Source organism: Eleginops maclovinus, chromosome 4, assembly GCF_036324505.1.
Source record: "Eleginops maclovinus isolate JMC-PN-2008 ecotype Puerto Natales chromosome 4, JC_Emac_rtc_rv5, whole genome shotgun sequence".
In the NCBI taxonomy this organism is placed as follows: domain Eukaryota; kingdom Metazoa; phylum Chordata; class Actinopteri; order Perciformes; family Eleginopidae; genus Eleginops; species Eleginops maclovinus.
In genome coordinates, this window is record NC_086352.1 from 32,011,858 (window position 1) to 32,032,957 (window position 21,100).

Here is a 21,100-nt window from a genome sequence, read left to right on the forward strand (position 1 = left end):
ATTGAAAGTATGTCTGTTTGAACATTAAATCATGAAAACAATTCACAGAAGAGGAACTAAATTCAAATATCAACCTGAAGATGAGCAGAATATAGATTCTTTAAGTAAAAGTACGTTTTGGCATCAGTATGTAAAGTACCAAAAGTAAAACTTATCGTAATGCTTAATGGTTCATTTATCATATTAAATTCCTGGATCATCATTATTGAAGCATTAATCTGTTCATCACAGCTGGTAAAAGTGGAGCTAATTTGATTTTACTATATATATTGCTACATGATACCTTAACCTGTATTTGTACGCACATTCGTTGATTTATATTTTGTATTTGTACGTATATTTTAATAATCTGAAACTGTAAAGTAACTGTCAAATATAAATGTAGTGGAGTAAAAAGTACAATTGAAATGTAGGAAAACTAATTTTAAAGGACTGTATAAATATTCTGATCCGGATGTGGTTTGAAGCGCTACAGCCAGTCGGTCAGGACTGCTAAACTAAACTCAAATGAGATGAGCACCACCAGTTTCCAATGGTCTTCTTTATTGAAGATTCGATGACATACTTAGTTGTGTGGTTCTGAAATAAACCCATACAAACAGGAAATGAATAAAGTATACATTAAATACAGTATGTTATCCCACGTTGATGAATCAATCCTGTGTAGCTGCTACAGCATGTGGACTGGTATGACTGCGCATGCAGAACCCTCGTGGCCATTAACGGCTCACATGCACACACGTTTTGCCCTATGCAGCTTACTAGCAGCTTGCTAAATTAACAGGAGGGCACTACAACCACTTTTATACCATATCATAGTTATCAGGTTATATACATACAATTACACACATATTTCCAAACCTGAAATAGCACTTAACAGACGCTACAAATTGTTCATTAAACTAACTACCACAGACTAGCCTGCTAAGCGGAGAATTAGCATTTTCCCTTTACAGTGTAAAGAACAGCATGACATTATCAAACTAACGGTTCCAATAGAGTTTGCACTTACTTTTAGTTGTCACGCACACATTCAACTGTCAAGTAGGCTTCAACTGTCAACTGTCAACTAGAAACAGGCACAATAATGCGGCAACCAGAACTCCTCGCAGTTCGCATTAAACTCTTACTCCCCACTGACTACGCGAGCCTGCTGGAATTCCCCTACGTGCATACTGCCCCCTGATTGGTCCATTTTCCCTACATTACGGTGGACCTTTTTAACAGCCGCCCCCAAATTAACAACATTAATTTGTACATCAAAAAAGGTCAACATCCACACTTGTATCAACAATCAACATCAAATAGACAAGTCACACAATAGGTCAGCTATCATCAGGTAAAGCAGGAAGCCGGACAAGACGGGCAACTGGCCGGGTGTAAGTCCTGCCCTTGACTTCCACCCTGGCAGCTCTCACTTTCCCATCTGTCCCTGGGAACACCTGTGTGACTCTCCCTACAGGCCAGAGAGCCCGTGGAAGCTGGGGATCGACGATCATCACGACATCCTCAAGTTGAAGATCTGAGGCATCTGTCTTCCACTTCTGGCGGGCTTGAAGGCCTGGCAAGTAGTACTTGATGAAACGCCTCCAAAAATGATCTGCCAGAAGCTGGCTGTGCCGCCAGCGTCGTCGACTCAGCTGTTCTGAGTCCTGGTAGACCACTTGAGGCAACGAAGCATCTCGTCGTCCTAAGAGAAAGCAGTTGGGGGTAATTGGGTCGGGGTCCGCCGCGTCTGCGGACGTGTAGCCCAGCGGCTTTGAGTTGAGGATCCCCTCAATCTCAACAAGGACAGTCCGCAGGACTTCCTCGGTGACGGTCTGCGCTCCAATGATGACTTGCAGTGAAGTCTTGATAGAGCGGATTTCTCTCTCCCAGCACCCACCAAAGTGCGGTGCTCCTGGCGGATTGAAACGAAATCGAACCTGCTGACTGGAAAGGTGGGCCTGGAGCTCTGGTTGAAGTGCTCTGAAGGACTCCTGCAACTCGCGATCTCCTCCTTTGAAGTTTGTGCCCTGGTCACACAAAATCTCATGAGGCTTCCCACGTCTTGAGATGAAGCGTCTCATTGCCATGAGGAAAGAGTCTGACTCTAAGCTGGCGAGGAGGTCAATGTGCACTGCCCTGGTAGTCATGCACTTGAACAGCAGTCCCCATCTTTTCTCATTCCGCCGTCCAATTTTAATTAGATAGGGCCCAAAGCAGTCCACGCCAGTTGAGTAGAATGCTGGCTTGAAAACACGCTGTCGAGCTGATGGTAAGTCAGCCATCTGAGGGGGTTCAGGACGCCCTCTCCATTTCCTGCATTCAGTGCACTTGAACTGGTGTCGCCATACTGCTTCACGCCCTCTTAACACCCAGTACTTTCTCCTCACCTCAGCGAAAACCCTCTCTGTGCCTGGATGGAACAGTTGCTCATCATAATCCTTGATGATCAGCCGGGTCAGAGGGTGCTTAGGTTCGAGGATGATTGGGTGGACTGCGTCGGGTTCTAGCTCACTGCATCGCCTAAGGCGGCCTCCCACGCGGAGCAGTCCAGTAGCACTGTCTATTTCTGGACAAAGAGAACTCAGCTTGCTACTCCCTGAAATAGGCTTCCCTGACCTCAACTGGGACATCTCTGTTGGGAAGGAGTCTCTCTGTGCTTGAAGAAGGGCTGCTTCTTCAGCTCTCTGGTGAGCGTCCGGGGGTAAAGCCTCTGTGAGGTCGGCCGCCCCGTACAACTGGTGTACACAAGCAGTGATGAACTCACAGAGGGAGTCAGCTTTCTGTGGGTCTGGCAATGATGGATTAGTGGTTGTCAGACCGCAGATGACTGACTGCTTCAACTCACCATCTTGTTCAGCTTGCTTGTCCAGCGGTGGCTGTTCCGGCCAGTGTTGCTGATTCAACCCTCGTCTGAATTCATGAGCTGGACCCTGCAGCATCCACCCCAGACGGGTCTTCACCGCTGCCGGACCACCAGGGGGACCCAGACGGACAGGTTCTATGGGTGTGATGAGATGTGGGCAGTCAGATCCAATTAAGAGAACTGGTTGTACCTTGTGAAGTGGCTGAAGAGGCAATCCTGCCAGGTGTTTGTACTTCTGCTGCAGTGTGCTGGTATTGTGGGTGTGCTCTGTCAGGCTAAGTAGTTCTGCTGTGAAAGCACCACGGATGCTGTACTCCTTTTGGGGTTCTGTGACTGAAGCTACTGTGAAGGACACCGCCGCCCCATGAAGCACCTGTTGGTCCTGTTTCACTGTCCCGAGAATTAAGTCCTCTGGCGCCCCCTTGAGGCCTAAACGTTGTGCAGCATCATGAAGGATAATGGTCCTCTCTGACCCGTCATCCAAAACTGCATACGCCTCAAGTACCTTGTCTCCATTTCTTAGTAGGACTTTACTGACTTTCAGTAAGACTTTACGGCTGCACACGGGTCGATCTGCATAAAGCACTTCGTTGGTGGTGCTTACCAGACAGTTCTCTGCTGTGCTGGCCTCAGCCTCCTTCTCTTTCCCTCGGTCATTCACATCATGGAGGATGAGAAGGTGTTTCCGGTTACAGGTCTTGCACAAGGCTTTCAGTGTACACTTGGATGCATAATGGTTACGGCCACACCGCCAGCATCTGTTGTTCTGCTTGATCCACGACTCTTTCTGCTCCTTGGTGAGCTCCTTGAACTTGTTACACCCATTGAGAAAGTGGCTCTCATTATCACAGTAAGGGCAGTAGGTCTTGAATTTACCTTTCTGTGGAGGAGGACAAGCTGATGTCTGGGGTGTGGGTGTATTACTGCTGTCCACCTTCTCTGTGCTCAGAAGAATGGTAGTGGATCTACCTGTAGGCCTTGTGTCTTTACGGTTCTCTTTCTTCTTTGCTGAAGAATCCTGCCTTGAAGAGCTGGGCAACTTCATGCTGTCTTCATGCACTTGCAGCTCATATTCCAGCCAAGTCGAGAACTCACAGAGTGTGGGTATGGCTACTCTCATGGGATGAAGAAATCTCCTAAAGCTGATCTTCAGGTCATGTGGTAACTTACTCTGTAGCCTTGATACATGTGACCCACAATCTAGCTCTGCACGCCCCTCTGCCCCCAGCTGCCCCAGCATACTGACCAGCGAGCGGACACGAAGAGCAAACAGGCGGAAGTTCTTCTCATCATCATTGCTGATGTTCGGGCCATCCATGACCTCAGCGATGTGGCTGAGGACCAGCTTATGAGGTTGTCCATACATCCTTGTCAGGGCATGCATCGTGTCTGTGTAGGGGTGCCTTGAATTGCAATAAGAATCTGCAATTAATAGTGCCTCGTCCAACTTCAAATGGTCACAGAGAATCTGAAATTTGAACAGTTCGGTGGCGTCATCAGGGAGCAGATTCTCCAGCGCCATCCTCAGCCTGTAGAACTCTCGTGGATCTGGGGATGAGAAGCGAGGGATGCTTGGCTTTGGACCTCTATACACCCGCTCTTGTGGGCCGGTAGGTAAACCTTGAAGTGGCGGAACCGGTCTGTGAGGTGGTCCGAAACTCACATTGTCAGTGTATGAGTATCCACTGGGGCCATATGATGGAGAAGGCCGCCCGTATTGACCACTCTCTCTTTCCTCAACTTGATGCACGCTCTGATAGCGACTGGCAGGGTGCAGTGGTTGAAACCTGCTACTCTCTCCATAGAGCCCAGGGCCCTGGTGCAGATGATGAGCTGCAGATGACTGGAGCCAAGGTTCAGCATACCGCCGCTGACTTGTTCTCTGCCCTGGTACCTGGAAGCCGTAACGTGATGAACTATTTGGTGGCTCATCTGACAAACTGAGGCCTCTTAATTGCCCAGCCAACTGTGGGGTGGGCATTGCTTGATGCTGGTACTGCGGAACAGGCGACACTGGATACTGTTGTTGTTGGGACGACATGGCACTAAACTGGTGATGAGCATACAGCGATTCTGGTCTGATTGGAACATGAGGGGAATGGCCAGATGCTCCTTGTAACTGAGAGGCATATGCTGGAAGAGACTGTGTCACTGGCTGTGTTGGCGGTGCTGCCAGCTGCTGGAATCCTTGCTTGAGAGCAGCGTTCTCCTGTGACAGGCTCTTCAGCATCTCCATAATTTCTGGAACATGGCGCACGTGGTTACGCAGCTCCTCATTCTCCCTTCTCATTTCTTTCCAGAAGGAGGTCAGCTGAGGTACGTGATCAAATTGCTCGCGAAGCTCATCATTGTCTTTCTTTAATCCGTCCATAGTGAGCTGCCACTCTTCCTTTAACAATTGGTCCCTTTCTGATGCCTGGCTTATAGGAGAGGAATTACTGATTACGTCCTCTGATGCCTGTGCTGCTTCGTCTACTTCAGGATCTTCACGTGGAGGTGGTGGTGGATGCTCCTTTGCCGGGCCTAATCCTTGGAACACAAAGTCTTGCAGATGTGCGGGCTGCTTCACCTGGCGCTTGGGACGAGTTCCCTCTGGATTAGGGTCGGCCATCAGTCTGTAGTGATTCACTGAATCCGGCTCGAAGGACCAAATTGAAATGTAGGAAAACTAATTTTAAAGGACTGTATAAATATTCTGATCCGGATGTGGTTTGAAGCGCTACAGCCAGTCGGTCAGGACTGCTAAACTAAACTCAAATGAGATGAGCACCACCAGTTTCCAATGGTCTTCTTTATTGAAGATTCGATGACATACTTAGTTGTGTGGTTCTGAAATAAACCCATACAAACAGGAAATGAATAAAGTATACATTAAATACAGTATGTTATCCCACGTTGATGAATCAATCCTGTGTAGCTGCTACAGCATGTGGACTGGTATGACTGCGCATGCAGAACCCTCGTGGCCATTAACGGCTCACATGCACACACGTTTTGCCCTATGCAGCTTACTAGCAGCTTGCTAAATTAACAGGAGGGCACTACAACCACTTTTATACCATATCATAGTTATCAGGTTATATACATACAATTACACACATATTTCCAAACCTGAAATAGCACTTAACAGACGCTACAAATTGTTCATTAAAATAACTACCACAGACTAGCCTGCTAAGCGGAGAATTAGCATTTTCCCTTTACAGTGTAAAGAACAGTATGACATTATCAAACTAACGGTTCCAATAGAGTTTGCACTTACTTTTAGTTGTCACGCACACATTCAACTGTCAAGTAGGCTTCAACTGTCAACTAGAAACAGGCACAATAATGCGGCAACCAGAACTCCTCGCAGTTCGCATTAAACTCTTACTCCCCACTGACTACGCGAGCCTGCTGGAATTCCCCTACGTGCATACTGCCCCCTGATTGGTCCATTTTCCCTACATTACGGTGGACCTTTTTAACAACAATATTGGTTTTCAATAAGTAGAAGTATAAAGTAGCATGAAATTGAAATACTCAGGTACAAGTACCTCAAAATTGTAAAATTATGTGTTGGTAATGAACGTGTTTATTTGTGTGTTTTCAGAATGCTTACGACATGGCGGAGCTGCAGAAGTCCCTCCAGCCGAGCCCGGCCCAGTCTGTCCAGTACTGCCGCTCCAGAGCTCTGCACCACCCTCCCCCTCCTCCCCCCCCTCCTCCACCACCACCACCACCACCTCCTCCACCAGGCGCCCCCGGCCCCGCCCTGTTCCCAGCCGCTGGACACGCTGAGCCGGACCACAAGCTCAACCACCCTGCCCCCTTCCGCGGCCTCCACCTGCTCCACCGCCACCTCCAACACCGCCAGCCTCCGCAGGGACGTCCCCCCGACCAGACTCCCAGCACAGGGCCAGGCCCGCCCCTCCCAGCTGGCTCACCGCTCCCTGTCCTTCTCCAGCCAGGACCTGGCACGCTACCTGTGCGAGATCATCCGCGACGCCGATCAGCACCCGGACACGGGGCCCTTCGACTCCCTGCAGGTGTTCTCCACCGAGGGAGGGGGTTCGCCTGCTGGCTCCCTCAGCTCCTTCAGCTCGGCGGGGCTAGATGGAGGGAGCGTGGGGGACGGGGGAGCAGGAGGGGAGGGGAGGAGGGAGGAAACGCTCGGGGAGTGGGGGCCCCGCTTCGAGAAGCTGCGGGCGCTGTACGAGCGGGCCGAGGCCAGCGACCTCTGAGCTCAGACACACCAAAACTGACGGGACCCCCGAACGAAAACAATCAATTAACTTAGCGACAACCGAGGGTGGGAAAACAGTGAGAGACTGACTGATGGACAGAATCGCTATACCCACCCCCCCCCCCCCAATCCCCCCCCACCCCAACCCCCCTCAGTCGCTGTTCTGCTTTCACAGGACGATAAGCCCCGTCAATCAACCTGGGGGCCTGACAGACAAAAGGAAAGTGTCCCCGTGCAAAGAGCCTGTCTCCCTTACAGGACATTTGTGCAGGAGCAGACGTTATCAAACCTGCCAGTCAGGTTCTCTTGCCGGTCTACTCATCATGACGGAGTTTAGCTTCACCGTCACAAAAATCTGTTCCAGTCACTTAAACCCCAAATTCCCTTTTTTTCTTCTTCTCCAACACTCGTTGTTCGCTGCTCTGGATGAGTGTTATGTGAAATGATCCGGCCTTTTTTAATATTTTTTTTTTTACCTGAGCAAATCAGTGCCATTTGATATTTTTAGCACATTACCGCTGAATATATATTCTTTGTAAATTAACAAAGCACTCCTACATAAACCCTCCTCTGCACTGTTACACGACAGTAAAGACGAGTGGGATCATACTGAGTAGCCCATAAAATAGTTTCGTATATTGCGAACACGTTGTGTTCTCGCTGCCTGGCTGTACACAGCTTCTGTCAATGTTTGTACGAGATAAAACACAAAAAAAAAAGTGCTTGGACCAGCACTGGGTTGCAAGGTGAGATTAGTATTCCTTTCTTCTGGTAATGTGTCCTTCACTGGGTTGAGTAATTCTGTATTGGTTGGGTGTTTCAACGCTGCGTGGGTTGTAAGACATCAAGCTTTCCACTTACTACTGCACCCTCGTCTTCATGTGATTTCCTATTCTCATTCACGCTCCTCCGCCACGCGTTCCTCCTCACCCGAGGGAGGGCGCACAGAAAACTCAAACGGCTTTGTTACAAAGAAATGAAAGCGGACGTGCGGACTGCGGGAGAGAGGAAATACTCACTCTGTTGCTCTGTGGCGCGTACGCTCCTCCTCAGGCATACCAAATGTGGCGTCTGCGAGACACTATTTAACCAGACGATTGCACGGTAGAATACAAAATACGTCAAGGTGACTACTCAACAGACGGAAAGAGCAGAGCAGATACCTGTGCCATACACTTATCCATTGTCCTTTGCTAAATTACCACACACTCTTTTTGATTGTTGACTGAAAATTGGAGGGAAATAATAAGTATGCGGTTATTATCCAAGCTGCGAATTGCCAGCAAGTGTTCCTCTTGTTTGGCTTCCTTTTCACATAAGCTTGATGGGTCTTATGTCGACAATAAAAACAGACTTCCTGCTGTTGGGGAATAATTTGTGTAAAAACATCGGAAAAGGTAAAGCAGGACACGGACACTCTATTTACCCTCCATAGGATTACTGGGAAGAGCGTTCAATCAGGGTCTCACCATTGTACGGTGGCCGACAGGTGCAAAGACGCTGCAGTTTCAAAAATGACAGAAACGAAAACACACAAATGTGCCTAAACACGTGCAAATTAAGAAACATCTTCACCAAGATGAAAACACATGCCCAAAAAAAATTCACCAACTTCACGAAACATGGGCGACTTATACTAAAACGCTGCAACAGGTTCAAAGTACACAGAAAAGAGACACACACAGCTGGGACCGGAGCGCTTGTTGGCATTCAGGGATTAGAAAGTTGTCTAACTGTCACTGAAAACTTACCGGAAATGTACGTTTTATTGACTTCTTTTAAACTATGTGATAGCGTGAGTCTTATCCGATATTATAGCAGATCTGCTGTAAGCTAGCTAGCTAACGTAGCCAACCTAGTCATTTCAAATATACTGACAAAATACTTACAATTATGAAACAGACTAACTCTGCGAAAGTGAAAGTGTGCCAACTTTAAAATCACTGACGTAGACAAGCTCTGGTCCCAGCTGTCTGCATCACGCAGCGTACACACGGTGCCGTTGCTTTGCCGCTTGCTGGTGGGCGTTTCTGGCGCTTGGGGTTAACGCGACCAACAACCAATCACATTAATCTCCCGCCCGGACAGACATACACGCGGTTTGATTGGCTAGTGCTTGTACTGGCATATTGCTTATGCAGGATTTGATTGGATGGCGCTTCCGTTGCCGATTGAAATGTTGAACTTTTCTCAACTTTCACTGAGAGCAACGGAGCCAAAGCGAAGCAATGGAACCACAACGCAGTTCGGCAACGCTTGACGTCACACCATTCAAAGTGAATGCGTCAAGCGTCAACGCAACAGAACCGTGTGGACAGCCCGTCACTTTTTAGTATCCTCTTGTTTCTGTTGTGTTTTGAGATTCCAGCAGCATTTTTGGTTTTATACAGCGCAATATCTCCTAATGTTGTGTTTTGGGCCGTTTCAGCGCGTTTGCACCTGTCGGCCACCGTACAATGAAACTCAGTACCTCCAGAGTTCCATGGTTTGTTAAACCAGAAATGGCATACATATAAGACTCCTTTTTATCTCCTAGTCTCCCTGCAATCCTCCCAAACGCCAACCTTGCTCTCCTCACTGTATTCTGCTGCGTCATTTTATTGTTCTCTGTCGGCAGAGAGCAGGTGATTGGAAGGAGTGTGTGAAAACATGTCAGGCCACTTATCCTAATACGAGCTGATGGCTTGCTGTCAACAAAAAAAAAACAACCAAAGGATTGCGAGGAGCTTCAAAAAGAAGGCGACAGAGGGGGACGATTGACAGATTGAAGCTCTTCAGAAACTTGTATTTTCTTAAAGCCGAGACAATAATACCGTTTTTAAAAATAAGAGCCTCAGTGGTGGGGGTGAGGGTGCAGCACACTGGGGGATGATGCCTGAAAGTAAGACACACAGGCTTGTTCTTTTTTTAAAGACAGTGGGGATTTCCTAGAGGGAGATGCTTGTTTTTTTTTTGTATTCCTCTGCAGGAAGGGTGGAGGCTTTCTATGCTTCTCCCTCTGCAGCAGGGAGTAGCGACACCATTCATTTGTACCATAAAGCAGCTTTTAATGTTGTGTTCCGGGTGCAGACATGTTGTGAACAAAGTCAATGTTTTTACATCATTTGTAAATACAAAGATAGATTTAATTATTGCTTTTTGTTAATAAAAGCGCCACAGACATTTAAAAATGTGCAGCTACTGAGAAAAGAATTAAAAACATAACAGACATATCTTTTTTAATCATCATGACGGTGATGAGCTTTGGACAGTTATGTAAGTGTTTTGTATTTGCTTTGATTTTTTTTTCTCAATAAATTCATTTGTTTGCACCAGAGACTGTACTGAGTCATGACTGCCGCTGAAAAACAAGATTTTAAAAAAGTGATGACAAACAAGGACATGTTTGGAAAAAGACTTTTATTGATCAAACTGCCATAGAACATTAATGTTGATGAACACTGGCATTGGAGAGCATTCCAACCTCCTTAGCTGCAACATGCTCAGTATGAGAACAATTTTAAAAGCAGTATGAGTAAACATTTAATGGTTTGTATGATTGCTGAGATGAAAAATATCCTGCAGTAGAAAACAGCGGTAACACTTTTAGTGGCTTTTAAGAAAACAAAATGGAAAACATGACCAAGGCACTGACATACATAGCGATATTTATTTGTTCTAATAAACACATAAGATGCAGGTTTCCACTACTGACAGATTTCCAAACACAGAAATGGTACTTCATGTGAAGGTGATGCTTTTCAGGGTCACATGTGGCTCTTATAGCGTTTAAGGTGCATCAGGGCTGTGCGTTTATCTCAGTGTGCACTCACATCAGTCAATCCAAAGGTATCAGGAAGCTCCTGTATGAAAAGCCTGTCCAATGTTCCCATAGTTCATCACTAGTGCTATATAGACTCTTAAACTCCATGTGGACATTTCACATTCATAAATAGTTTCAAAGTATTTACACTGGCTCAGTGGGATCCATCTGTATCTTCCAGAAAATGTGAAATGTTTTTTTCTAAGACTGGCACATGCATTATGACTGCAGTTCATCATGAATTATCTAAGAACATTATTACACAAACTTCAGCACCAACATGCCCCTAAACACAATAAAAACAATACGGAAACCCTACAATAAGAACCTGTAAACAAACAAACACTACACAGACCGTGGCAGGCTTTATTGAACGGGGTGGACATAAACAAACTTGTGGATGGATTTGAATGGCGACTGAGAGCAAGAACTTCTCACCTAACATTCGTGTCTGACCTCACTAGCCCTCTCATGGTTGAATGGGATCAGATCCCTGCCGCCAAACGTTTTAAAAGCAGTGGAGGCAGAGTGTTTACACCCATGGTTTTCAACTGAAATCACTCAAATGTGTTGGCTTGTTCTTGAACTTCAAAAAAGCACCGTAGCCAGGTTTACTGACTGATTGCCATGAGACCAAAGCCCCCCGACCAATAATGTTTAAAATTGGTTGCTAATCGTCATTAAAAAAACAATTTAAAAGCTCAAAGAAGTTGTTATTGACTTACTTTAAAGCAGTGGTTCTCAACTGGTCAATACGGTGCCCTGAAGTGCAAGTCGAAACAACATTTCACAAAACACAGACATTTCAAAAAACACTAAAACATTTCAAAGATTCTGGAAAGGGTATTCCTTTAGGGAAAACACTCCTTGTTTGTGATTGGACATACCTAGCCGGAGAAACACTGCTGTGATTGGCTGTTGATAGCTACGTCTTTCCTATGCACACATTACAGAACTCTTTCCACCCTTTATATGTACTATATATATTATAATTTATAGTTGAATCACACTTTCAGGGTTTTAAGGCAGCGGCCCCCAACCTTTTTTGCACTAAATACCGGTTTCATGTAAGACTATATTTTCACGGACAGGCCTTCAAAGTAAGGGGGGATACTGGGCTTTAGCACTTTTTTTCTGAGGAACACTAACATTTGCCACAACCATAAGGTGCCACTTATTGCTGCATCCTTAGTCTTTCCGGTCTTTCGCAGACATCAGGCTTCGGTCTACATTTCATGAGCTCCATTGCTAATATCACAATCAAAATATCTTCTTGAAATGAGTACCGGTGTCCGGCAGACAAACATAAGCCAACAAACACACAGAGCTAAGCAGAGAGAACACATTTCTCCGGACAGACACACAGGTTGATGTGTCAAGAGACATACACGGATGTATCCGGTCATTTTTCAGACTGATCATCACTTAAATAGGTTTTTATTCAATCTTTCTGGGCCGCGGCTGTTCTAACGGACATGTTGATGTCGTGATGGGTTGACAAAATGTCGAGGATTACTTCATAACCTTTGTTAAAATATTGCCATAAGACTTTCATCTCTTCTTCTAATCTTTCCAAATCAGTTTAAAATTCGTGCAGACACAGCTGAGTAGTACCAAACAGGAAAGAGTAGCGCTGTCAAACAACCAATCACAGCAGTGTTTCTCTGACTAGCTCTGTCCAATCACAAACAAGGAGTGTTATCCCAAAGGAATACCCTTTCCGTAATCTTTGAAATGTTGTAGTGTTTTTTGAAATGTTGTAGTGTTTTGTGAAATATCGTTTCGACTAGCACTTCAGGGCCACCGTAGCTCAAGCCCCAGGACCCATTGTTTCCTTCGTCAAGAAATCACGACCCAAAGTTTTGAACCATTGCAGTAAATATATATATAACATATTTTTTTGTATGCAATAAAAAGACAGACTTGGAGCCAATCCTGGATCACTACGTGACAGCAGTTTTCAAAACCGTTTTTGGTCTCCAACATTTCCAGTCAAACGGCTACTGCATGCGCAGCATCAGAAATTCCGGCCTTCAAAATAAAAGTTTGACTTTTTTCCGTGATTTTTTTTTTCACTTGCATAACTGCGACCCACTCAAAATGGGTCTGCAACCCACCAGTTGAGAACCACTGCTTTAAAGGTGTTCTATAACTAAATATGCATTGAATGAATGCATATGAATTGGTGTACACTTCTTGTGTCCTAAGTTGGCATCGCCTAATGTATTTCTATTTTATTATGCCAACAGATTGTGTTAACTCAGGCATTTGCAAGATGTTCAATTTGACACAGTTTGACTAACATCTGGACAGAGTTAGTTGCCGAGACTGACTGACTTTATACATTAACATGTGTCCAATCTGTGTTAACAGATTCGGAAAGTTTCAAGAAAAAATATTCTCTCTTTTTTCATCCTGATCCATCTATATAAAAACCTTTCTGAAAATAAGACCATCATTGGCCACTTTGTGATGTCAACAAGTTTTTTTGGGTTGTGTAACCATTAGCCATTAACCAACTGAGGTAACACCCACCTTATCACCCGAGTCTCTTCCTATAGCACCATTGTGGCCAGCAGCAGCTCATTAGCATTTAAAGCTACAAACACAGAATCAGCACCTGTGGAACAGGACTGCAACAGAGGGGTTTATGGCATGCTACAATTATCTGTTTGGTGTTTCAGCCAATCAGAGACATGTTCTGTATATATGAGACCTGTGATATATTGTTAAAAAAGAGTATAATAGGGGACCTTTCATATTTATTTTTTTATTTGTCTGCCTGAAGACTAACATTTAGTGTCACAATGTTCGGCGGATATTGGATAATGGGGCAAAACTAATTGGTCATATTATTCATTTACTTTCAATTCTTCTCTATTGGAGGGAATAGAATGGAGGTTGGCGGCCATTGGGTGTGGATGAAACACCAAAACAACTCTGGAAGGACTAATTTGCTAGCAATCCTGGGTAAATCAGACTTTGTTTTTTCAAACTACAACTTTCCACCTGCTGACTTTTATTCACCGCAGCAGAAATAAATATAAGTATAATAGTAAAAACACCAATAATAATGAAAAAAATCACAATAACATCCACAAACTGCAATATTTAAGGAAAAGAAAAAATCCTTTTGGTGAAATTGTTTCAACAAAGCAAGCACAATAAGAGGGTGTCCACATACCTTATAGTCGCTAGATACAAATACTAATGGAAAATTGAAATTGAGAAATTCAGACCCAGGAGTGAAAGCGTCATTGTAAAGAAAACCCTGTAGTGACTGTTTTATTATTCTCACACTCTATTCCTTTCCCAAGCAGAAATATGATTTCAAGTAGCCATATTTGTTTCGAATTGTTCTCTAAAAACGAGCCTAAATGAAGCGTTGAGCTGAATTCTGCATATGCACACAAGTTAATGGATTTCCTCATCCCTTCTTAATTAAGAAAAGCATATGCAGACAGCGTGCCTCCGAATGAACTGCTAATCCCAATATGTATGGAAATTAAGAATTGCGGGAAAAAATGACATTAGTACACTCTTATTAAGCAACCATAATGGAATCACTTCGCTCTCAAATAAAGCAATCAGACATCTCCTAAATTAAACTTCCAATGTGAAGGCGACCGATGGGGGGGGGGGGGGCAAGTGATGTTGTGCCACACTGATCCTATTGGTATGCATTACATTGAGGTGGTTAACGAACAACAACACTTTCAAAACAACAATTGCGCGGGAGTGTGCGGATTATCACAGACAGAGGTTGTTATTAACAAGTGTACCAATATAGACAGATGCGGGAGGGGTGTGTGGGGGTGTGTGTGTCGCACCTCGTTGTAGCAGGAAGCTCCGACTGGCCTACCTCAATAATTACCAACAAGCCTTTCAATCACCTCCTCTCCTCCACGTTCCCTTTAGTTCAAAAGAAGAGAAAGAGGAAGTGGTTCAGATCATTGTGTATCCACGCTTTGATACGCTCTCTGCTGCTGTTTAAACATGAGCCCCCCCCCCCCTTTTCTTTTCCAACCACAAAGCCTCAGTTTGATATGCAAGTGTTGCCCGCCCTCTCTCTCTCCATCACGAACTATTTTGGATTGCGGCGGGGAATCAGCGCCGTTGTCAGCCTGCTGCAATTTCCTCACCACCACTTCCATTATTCATCTCTGTGTGTGTGTGTGTGTGTGTGTGTGTGTGTGTGTGTGTGTGTGTGTGTGTGTGTGTGAGATGAGAAGAAAGAGTGAAAAAAGGTTGAGGCTGCCGCTGATGAGAATCACAGAGCCGACAGCAAGCACAACAACAACAAATATCACTTGGTACCAGCTTTGACCTCAGTTTTACAGCAGAAACACTTTCAAGCGGCGGAGCAGACGGTTGCCACCCAGGAGGAATTGAAGCTAACAACGTTATTTCCGGTTTGTGTTCGGAGGGCAATTGATACAATCTTTCACAACGGGGACACAACTTCTGAGCAAAAAACGTGCCAACAAAGTCCCGGCTGAGTCAAGCTAATGGTTGATTTTCCTCAATGATACACAGCGGAGCGCACATAGGATAGCCTGCTATTACACGGTCTGTTACTGTCAAGACATTTGTCTAAACAGAAATACTACTGTGCGGCAGTTTGCTCAGTTGTCATGGAGAGGAATCTGTTCCCAGAGAAGAATCTGTTCCCAACCATAGTCCTTTTATAACACAGGAGTCGATGATACATGCAAATTGGCCCATTAGCAACCAAGCTAGTAGCTAGCAAGATTTCTGCAAGCTTTTATTTTCCCTTTTCAAGAAAAACTCTAGTGAACGTGCAATACAGACAAACAAAAGAACAGAGTACAAAGGAAGGGAAAACAGCTATACTTCAAGTGACTGACTAGCGCTAGAATGTCTCGCCCGGCTAGCGTTTTAGCAGCTAGCTTGCCAGGTAAAGTAGTTACACAACTAGCCCCTTAAGTAGGGTGACCAAACGTCCTCTTTTGCCCGGACATGTCCTCTTTTTACGTCATGTCCGGAGCGTCCGGGGGGGTTTTATAAATTCATGAAAACGCCCGGTTTTCACTGTTGGGACCATTAAAAATTGACTGGCGCTTCCCCCCACCCCCCAACAATCGCAAGTGGGGGGTTTTATAAATTCATGAAAACGCCCGGCTTTCACTGTTAGGACCATTAAGCGTGTACTTAAATTGACTGGCGCTTCCCCCCACCCCCCAACAACCGCAAGTGTCCTCTTTTTCGCCACCTCAAATCTGGTCGCCCTACCTTAAGTAGTCTAGAACCAAATACTTTTCAAAAACACACACTTTAATTTGCTTTGCCCTTTTGTAGCAGCTACTGAGACCGCTTACAGACAGACCCATTCCCGTGAACACTGAAATATTGCAGTTAAAAGCTAGGAAAGAAGCTTATCAAACTGCACGTTAAATAGGAACTGTTTTGACAAAGTAGAACATATAGAAGTCAGAGCATTTCCTTATTCCCTTTAACTCATCCATAGCTGCTTCAGTTTGAATCAACAGTGTTCAAATATAGCACATTAAAGTGTACAGACACATTTTGAGCTCTTATTTGCTCTCTAATGTCTGCTCAATTTATTACTGATATCAGTCTTTTGCAACTTGCACTTTCCAAAAAAGACTTTTATGGCCATCTAAGAAAACTAAAGCTTGATTCATCTTTTATTTATTCCTTCCTTTTTATGGGTTCCTTTAATAGGCTTATTGTACTGTGGATGATGATTAGATTTCGTTTGTATTGTGTATTTCAATGTCAATCATTACGTTTTAACGTTATCAAGCTAATTGAATTCTGATGACATAAAAACAATATTTCATAAAAATCAACTCTTTTTAGATGCCTCTGAACCCAAAATCTACCCTGTATGAGAGAAAACAATAGTGCTTAGTATTTCAAAGTAGCACTGAACTGAATATTTGTTCATTTCATGACGATGTGCATAATCAATATTGAAATGGAACTGATGATGATTAGTTTGTGGTGTTCAGGCCCCCGCTTACAGGCCTAGTACTTGTTCCTGTGTTTACTCCTCTGCACCATGAGAGATGGGGGAGGGCTGTAAGAGGACGAGGGTGGGCGGTGGTAGGCAGAACAGCCCAGAGCACGGCTTCTTTAGGTGCTTCTACACTCTGCTAACTAAAACAACGCAGCCTGAGCCGGCGCTCTGCTCTAACAGCACAGTTCACAGAGCTATGTGTTCAAAAAATAATGGGCATGATCACAGCTGGGCCCAGCGCAGAGGGGAGACAGAAGAGCAGTGAAGACTCAGGGCTTTTATCTCTTCTTCTGCTCCGTCTCTCCCCTTTCCGGAGTCTGATGGCCTTTTTTTCTCACAGATCCTGGTCCGGCTGCTGAGCAGCGCTGGGCTCTGGCGAGCCCTTGGTGCGTTTCTTCTTGACCCGGTACACATGGAAGGTTTTGTTCTGGAATGTTCTGGTGAACAGAGCGGTGTAGGAAACCGCGTCCATCTTGACTGCCTCGCAAAATCGAGGGTGGGTGGCGGGGACGAGGTCCTGGTCGTTCTTCCCGTCTCCGTCCATGATCTGATGGAACACAGAAGGAGCGTGTCAGCACCAATGGTAACAAGAGGTCACCACATGCTGGTGATGCAGGGATAACTACATATGGCAGCCTCAACCACTCTTTTATTGGACTTTATAACTGTAACTGAAAAACATGGATTCTAAAATGAAAAATAAATCAACAAAAGGGCCGCCAAAATGTTTCTGTCAATGTCATCCCCTCTAGATTCAAGATTTTTAATGTCATATGCACAGTAGCTAGAGTGTAGATATGGAAATGAAAAACTGAGGTCTCAGGCTCCTTCAACAATGTAACGTGAATATATTATAGGACATTAAACCAATACAAATAGAGAAAGAAATAACAGAATAGAAATAAAAAAGTTAGAGAATGTTGCAAAATGTGCAGTTTTGCAAACAAATGAATGCTTATGGAGGCACTTACAGAGCTCAGGTGCTTAACAGTCCTATGGCTCCCACTTTCCCCTCTATCTCTAATAAACGCACCCTCTGGCCCGAAATAAATAAATAAAACAAACATATAAATAAAACTGAAGAATCCACACAATAAGTTTTCCCAACCTGAGTTTCATTATTTTGTTGGTTTACTATTAAAAAAATAAAACCTGACTATTGTACTATTCTCAGTTTGAAAGTAATCATATACGCACTGCTGACAATGTGCACATCCCTTGTTTTCCAAACATCTTATTTTCTGCAATGTTTCCGAAACACCATGAAAAAAATCCCTAAGTAACTCATTAATAGCTAACTTCAGGGTTTGTTTACAACAGACTGAAACTACCTATAAAGGATCTGGTTGAAAAGAAAGAAAGAAAACAAAGGCCAAATGTTGTACAAAATCGGAAGAGAATAAAGAAAAGACAGAGACAAAAATAGGTACAAAAAGAACAGCATTTGTTCAATAAAGCTGTCAAGATGTCAGATGCTGTGTGACATTTACGCCGTCAAAACAGGAGCACAGTGCCGTTGTGTTTAATGTCTTACAGCCAGACATCCAGACGGAAGCTTGTCTCGCCTCTGCTAATCCAAATAGCCAGCACCCGACATCAAAATAAGGAGAGATAGCAACCGCAACACAGTGAGAGACAGACGCGCAGACAAAAAGGGAAACTATTGATCTTTTGTGGAGGCTGAAAGCTTTCACCCCGGTCAGGGAAGTTGTCGCGCAGTCACAATGAGTCACGGTATATAAATGCCACCCACATGTCCGTTGGCCAGGTCGAGCAGGTCCCGCAGTCTGCAGCCTCTCCTGTGCCTCCGCTCGTAGCAGATGCTGTTCTCCAGCACCACATAGTCGGCCCCGATGGCCTTCATGATGTCGTAGACTTCCTCCGGGGAGCGCCGAGCGTACACCTGATACACCTGCTCACACACACATAAGAGATCTGCGTAAGATTGTGAGGATTGCTTTCTGAAGATCATCCTGCGTTTTGATTTAACTCCCAGCATCTTTGAAAGGAGAAAAACCTCTCTGATGGAACTCAACTACCAGACACATTTATTTTCTGAATTACAGTTTTGATGAAAGTCGGTTTCATTTGTGACAGGTTTACGGAAATTGAAAACAGAATCCGTAGGAGAACAACAAGCTAAATTGTTAAACACGGCTGAGTAATAAACCTTCTGAAATCTGTTACGGTTCATGTTATATTTGTGGCTGATGAAATTAAACTTTTTGCCACAAAAATAAATAAATAAACAACATAAGAAATGAATGGGACAAACTCGGCCCAGCAGCATGTTGTAAATAGGTTTTAATTTGAAAGAGGGCTGGAGTGTCAAAATGGAAAAGGAATGATGAAATCTCTCCCTGTTTCTTGCACTTCATAGACTTTGCCATGTCATTAAAATGTCTCGATGTGAGTGATAAACTGCCCTCAAGAAATCCTGCAATGCCATGGACAAATATAAAGGTCAACAACTTTCTGTTAACCATCCTGTACAGGTAAACCTTTTTAGCCTAACATACTTCCATGTCCAAAATTGCAATGCTTACGTACTAATATTTAAGCAGCCATACCTAGCTTATTTAAATAAATAAAAAATGGATTTTTGTTCTTAGGATATGTCCCAAAAACATGTAGAAATATAATAAGGTTTCAAATGTAGTGTATCTTATTGAAATTTCATATTGTATACTTTAACTTTGAAAGGATACGTCTGATTGTATTGTTCTTATGGTCAACAGATGTGAAAAAGTGAATTAACAATAAAGTGATCAAATAGAGGAAACTAACTTCTACATACTGTACCTAAATTGTTAACATATTTGTTATGATTCCTTCGTGGTTGTGTTTGCATTTTCATGACACTTCAGAGTTTTGGATATTAAGTTTTGTGTTTTAAATTCTGAAAATATGGTTAATAATTGAGTGACACACATTTATTGAAGTGTATATGTACATTTTATAACAGGTTAGTAAAGATCAAAGGTAACACAAGGACCAATCCCCACGCCAGAAACACACACTGTAGTTTATATGACTTAACAACTTACCAAATAAAGGCAACAGGCAAGATAGCAAGTGGTTTTGGGCGGCTGACTAATGCTCTGTAAGTTATGTTTTTTTCAAGGACATTTGGGATATACAGACAAACAAACCCCAGAAATACCCACAGTTCATGTTTCAGCGGCTTTAGGACCCAGTATAAGTGTGCTACAGTACACTTTTTTTTTAAATAAACAGTTGCTTCGTAATTTAGAATGAATGCCTGCTGGGTATGTGTACTTATTCCAAAAGTAGAAAAAGACAGAGGCCACAAAAATAATTGTTCTTTGCCCACAAATGAATTATTTGTAGTGACACACAAATTAAGACCAGGAAATAACTGCAGTATCATAAAGGTCATTACCGATGTTTGAAAATGCAGTTAACAAAGTTTAATCCTCAATACCACACACACACACACACTGAGAGCCCAGAAGGTCTTGGCAGTGCCGTGGATAGTTAATGAGCTCCAGACTAAGCTCAGGCGTCGCCAACGGCTAGGCTTCCCACTGGGAGGCAAAACATAGGCTTAGCCACCCAAGAGATGACCCACACATTACTTCCTGCTCATTGTACTGACACACACACACACACACACACACACACACAAACACACACACACAGCATGCAGAAAGAAAACAAATGAGCAACAGTAGAACTCATCTGTTTTTCATCAGTCCTCTGTGGTTGTGTTTACAGAGCATTCTAGCTTGGTTGTTGTGATCAGTGTTTTAGATATAAAGTTTTGTATTTAAAATTCTTAAAATATTCTTAAGATAAGGTCAGTATTAGAGTAAAGCACAGTTCCTGAAGAAGTGTATAAGCTCGACATGTAAAAACAGGAAAGTAAAGATCAAATAGAGAAAACATATCAGTATTTTGTGCCTCTACTGTGACATGTCTCCATGCTAAAGCTATTTTTAGCAGCTGCCCTTTTCACCCTCTGTCTGAAACCAGAGCCCTGTCTGCTCTGATTGGGTAGCTGGCAGGTTCTGTTGTTGTGATTGGTCATCTGCTTAGGGATGTGTCCCACCCACTAGCCTATCATGTCCAATGTGTTTAGGCACTAGTCAATAGAAGCACGACTGTTAAAAAGTGATGTAATTATGTTACGGAAGTAAACATAGGAGTCCAATGGAGGCGTTTCAGGCAGGGAAGGGGGGGAGTGTGGGAGAGAAA

The 21,100-nt window shown here is 44.0% G+C and overlaps 2 protein-coding genes and 1 long non-coding RNA gene across 6 annotated transcripts in view; 1 reads left to right on the forward strand and 2 right to left on the reverse strand.

Annotated features, from left to right (window-relative positions):
• si:ch211-186j3.6 (neural-cadherin) overlaps positions 1–7,074 on the forward strand; it is a 357,101-nt gene extending 350,027 nt beyond the window's left edge. Inside the window, 2 exon segments of the mRNA XM_063881691.1 lie at positions 6,444–6,542; positions 6,544–7,074. Coding sequence (XP_063737761.1) covers positions 6,444–6,542; positions 6,544–7,074 — 630 coding nt within the window.
• On the reverse strand, positions 527–1,268 carry LOC134863292 (uncharacterized). Its single transcript, XR_010165649.1, has 2 exons — positions 1,013–1,268; positions 527–579 (listed from the first exon to the last, which is right to left on the reverse strand). It is a non-coding gene; the product is annotated as an uncharacterized LOC134863292 (long non-coding RNA).
• Positions 7,075–10,458: 3,384 nt separating the features above from the next.
• The window catches only part of dpy19l3 (dpy-19 like C-mannosyltransferase 3), a 73,687-nt gene continuing 63,045 nt past the window's right edge, over positions 10,459–21,100 (reverse strand). For 3 of the 4 annotated variants that reach the window (XM_063881707.1, XM_063881708.1, XM_063881706.1), the window contains 2 exons: positions 18,636–18,794; positions 10,459–17,429 (listed from right to left, as the gene is read on the reverse strand). In XM_063881707.1, the coding sequence (XP_063737777.1) occupies positions 17,217–17,429; positions 18,636–18,794 (372 nt within the window). In that variant the 3' untranslated portion in view covers positions 10,459–17,216. The remainder of the gene's footprint in view (positions 17,430–18,635; positions 18,795–21,100) is intronic. The other variant, XM_063881709.1, reaches the window with a different exon arrangement.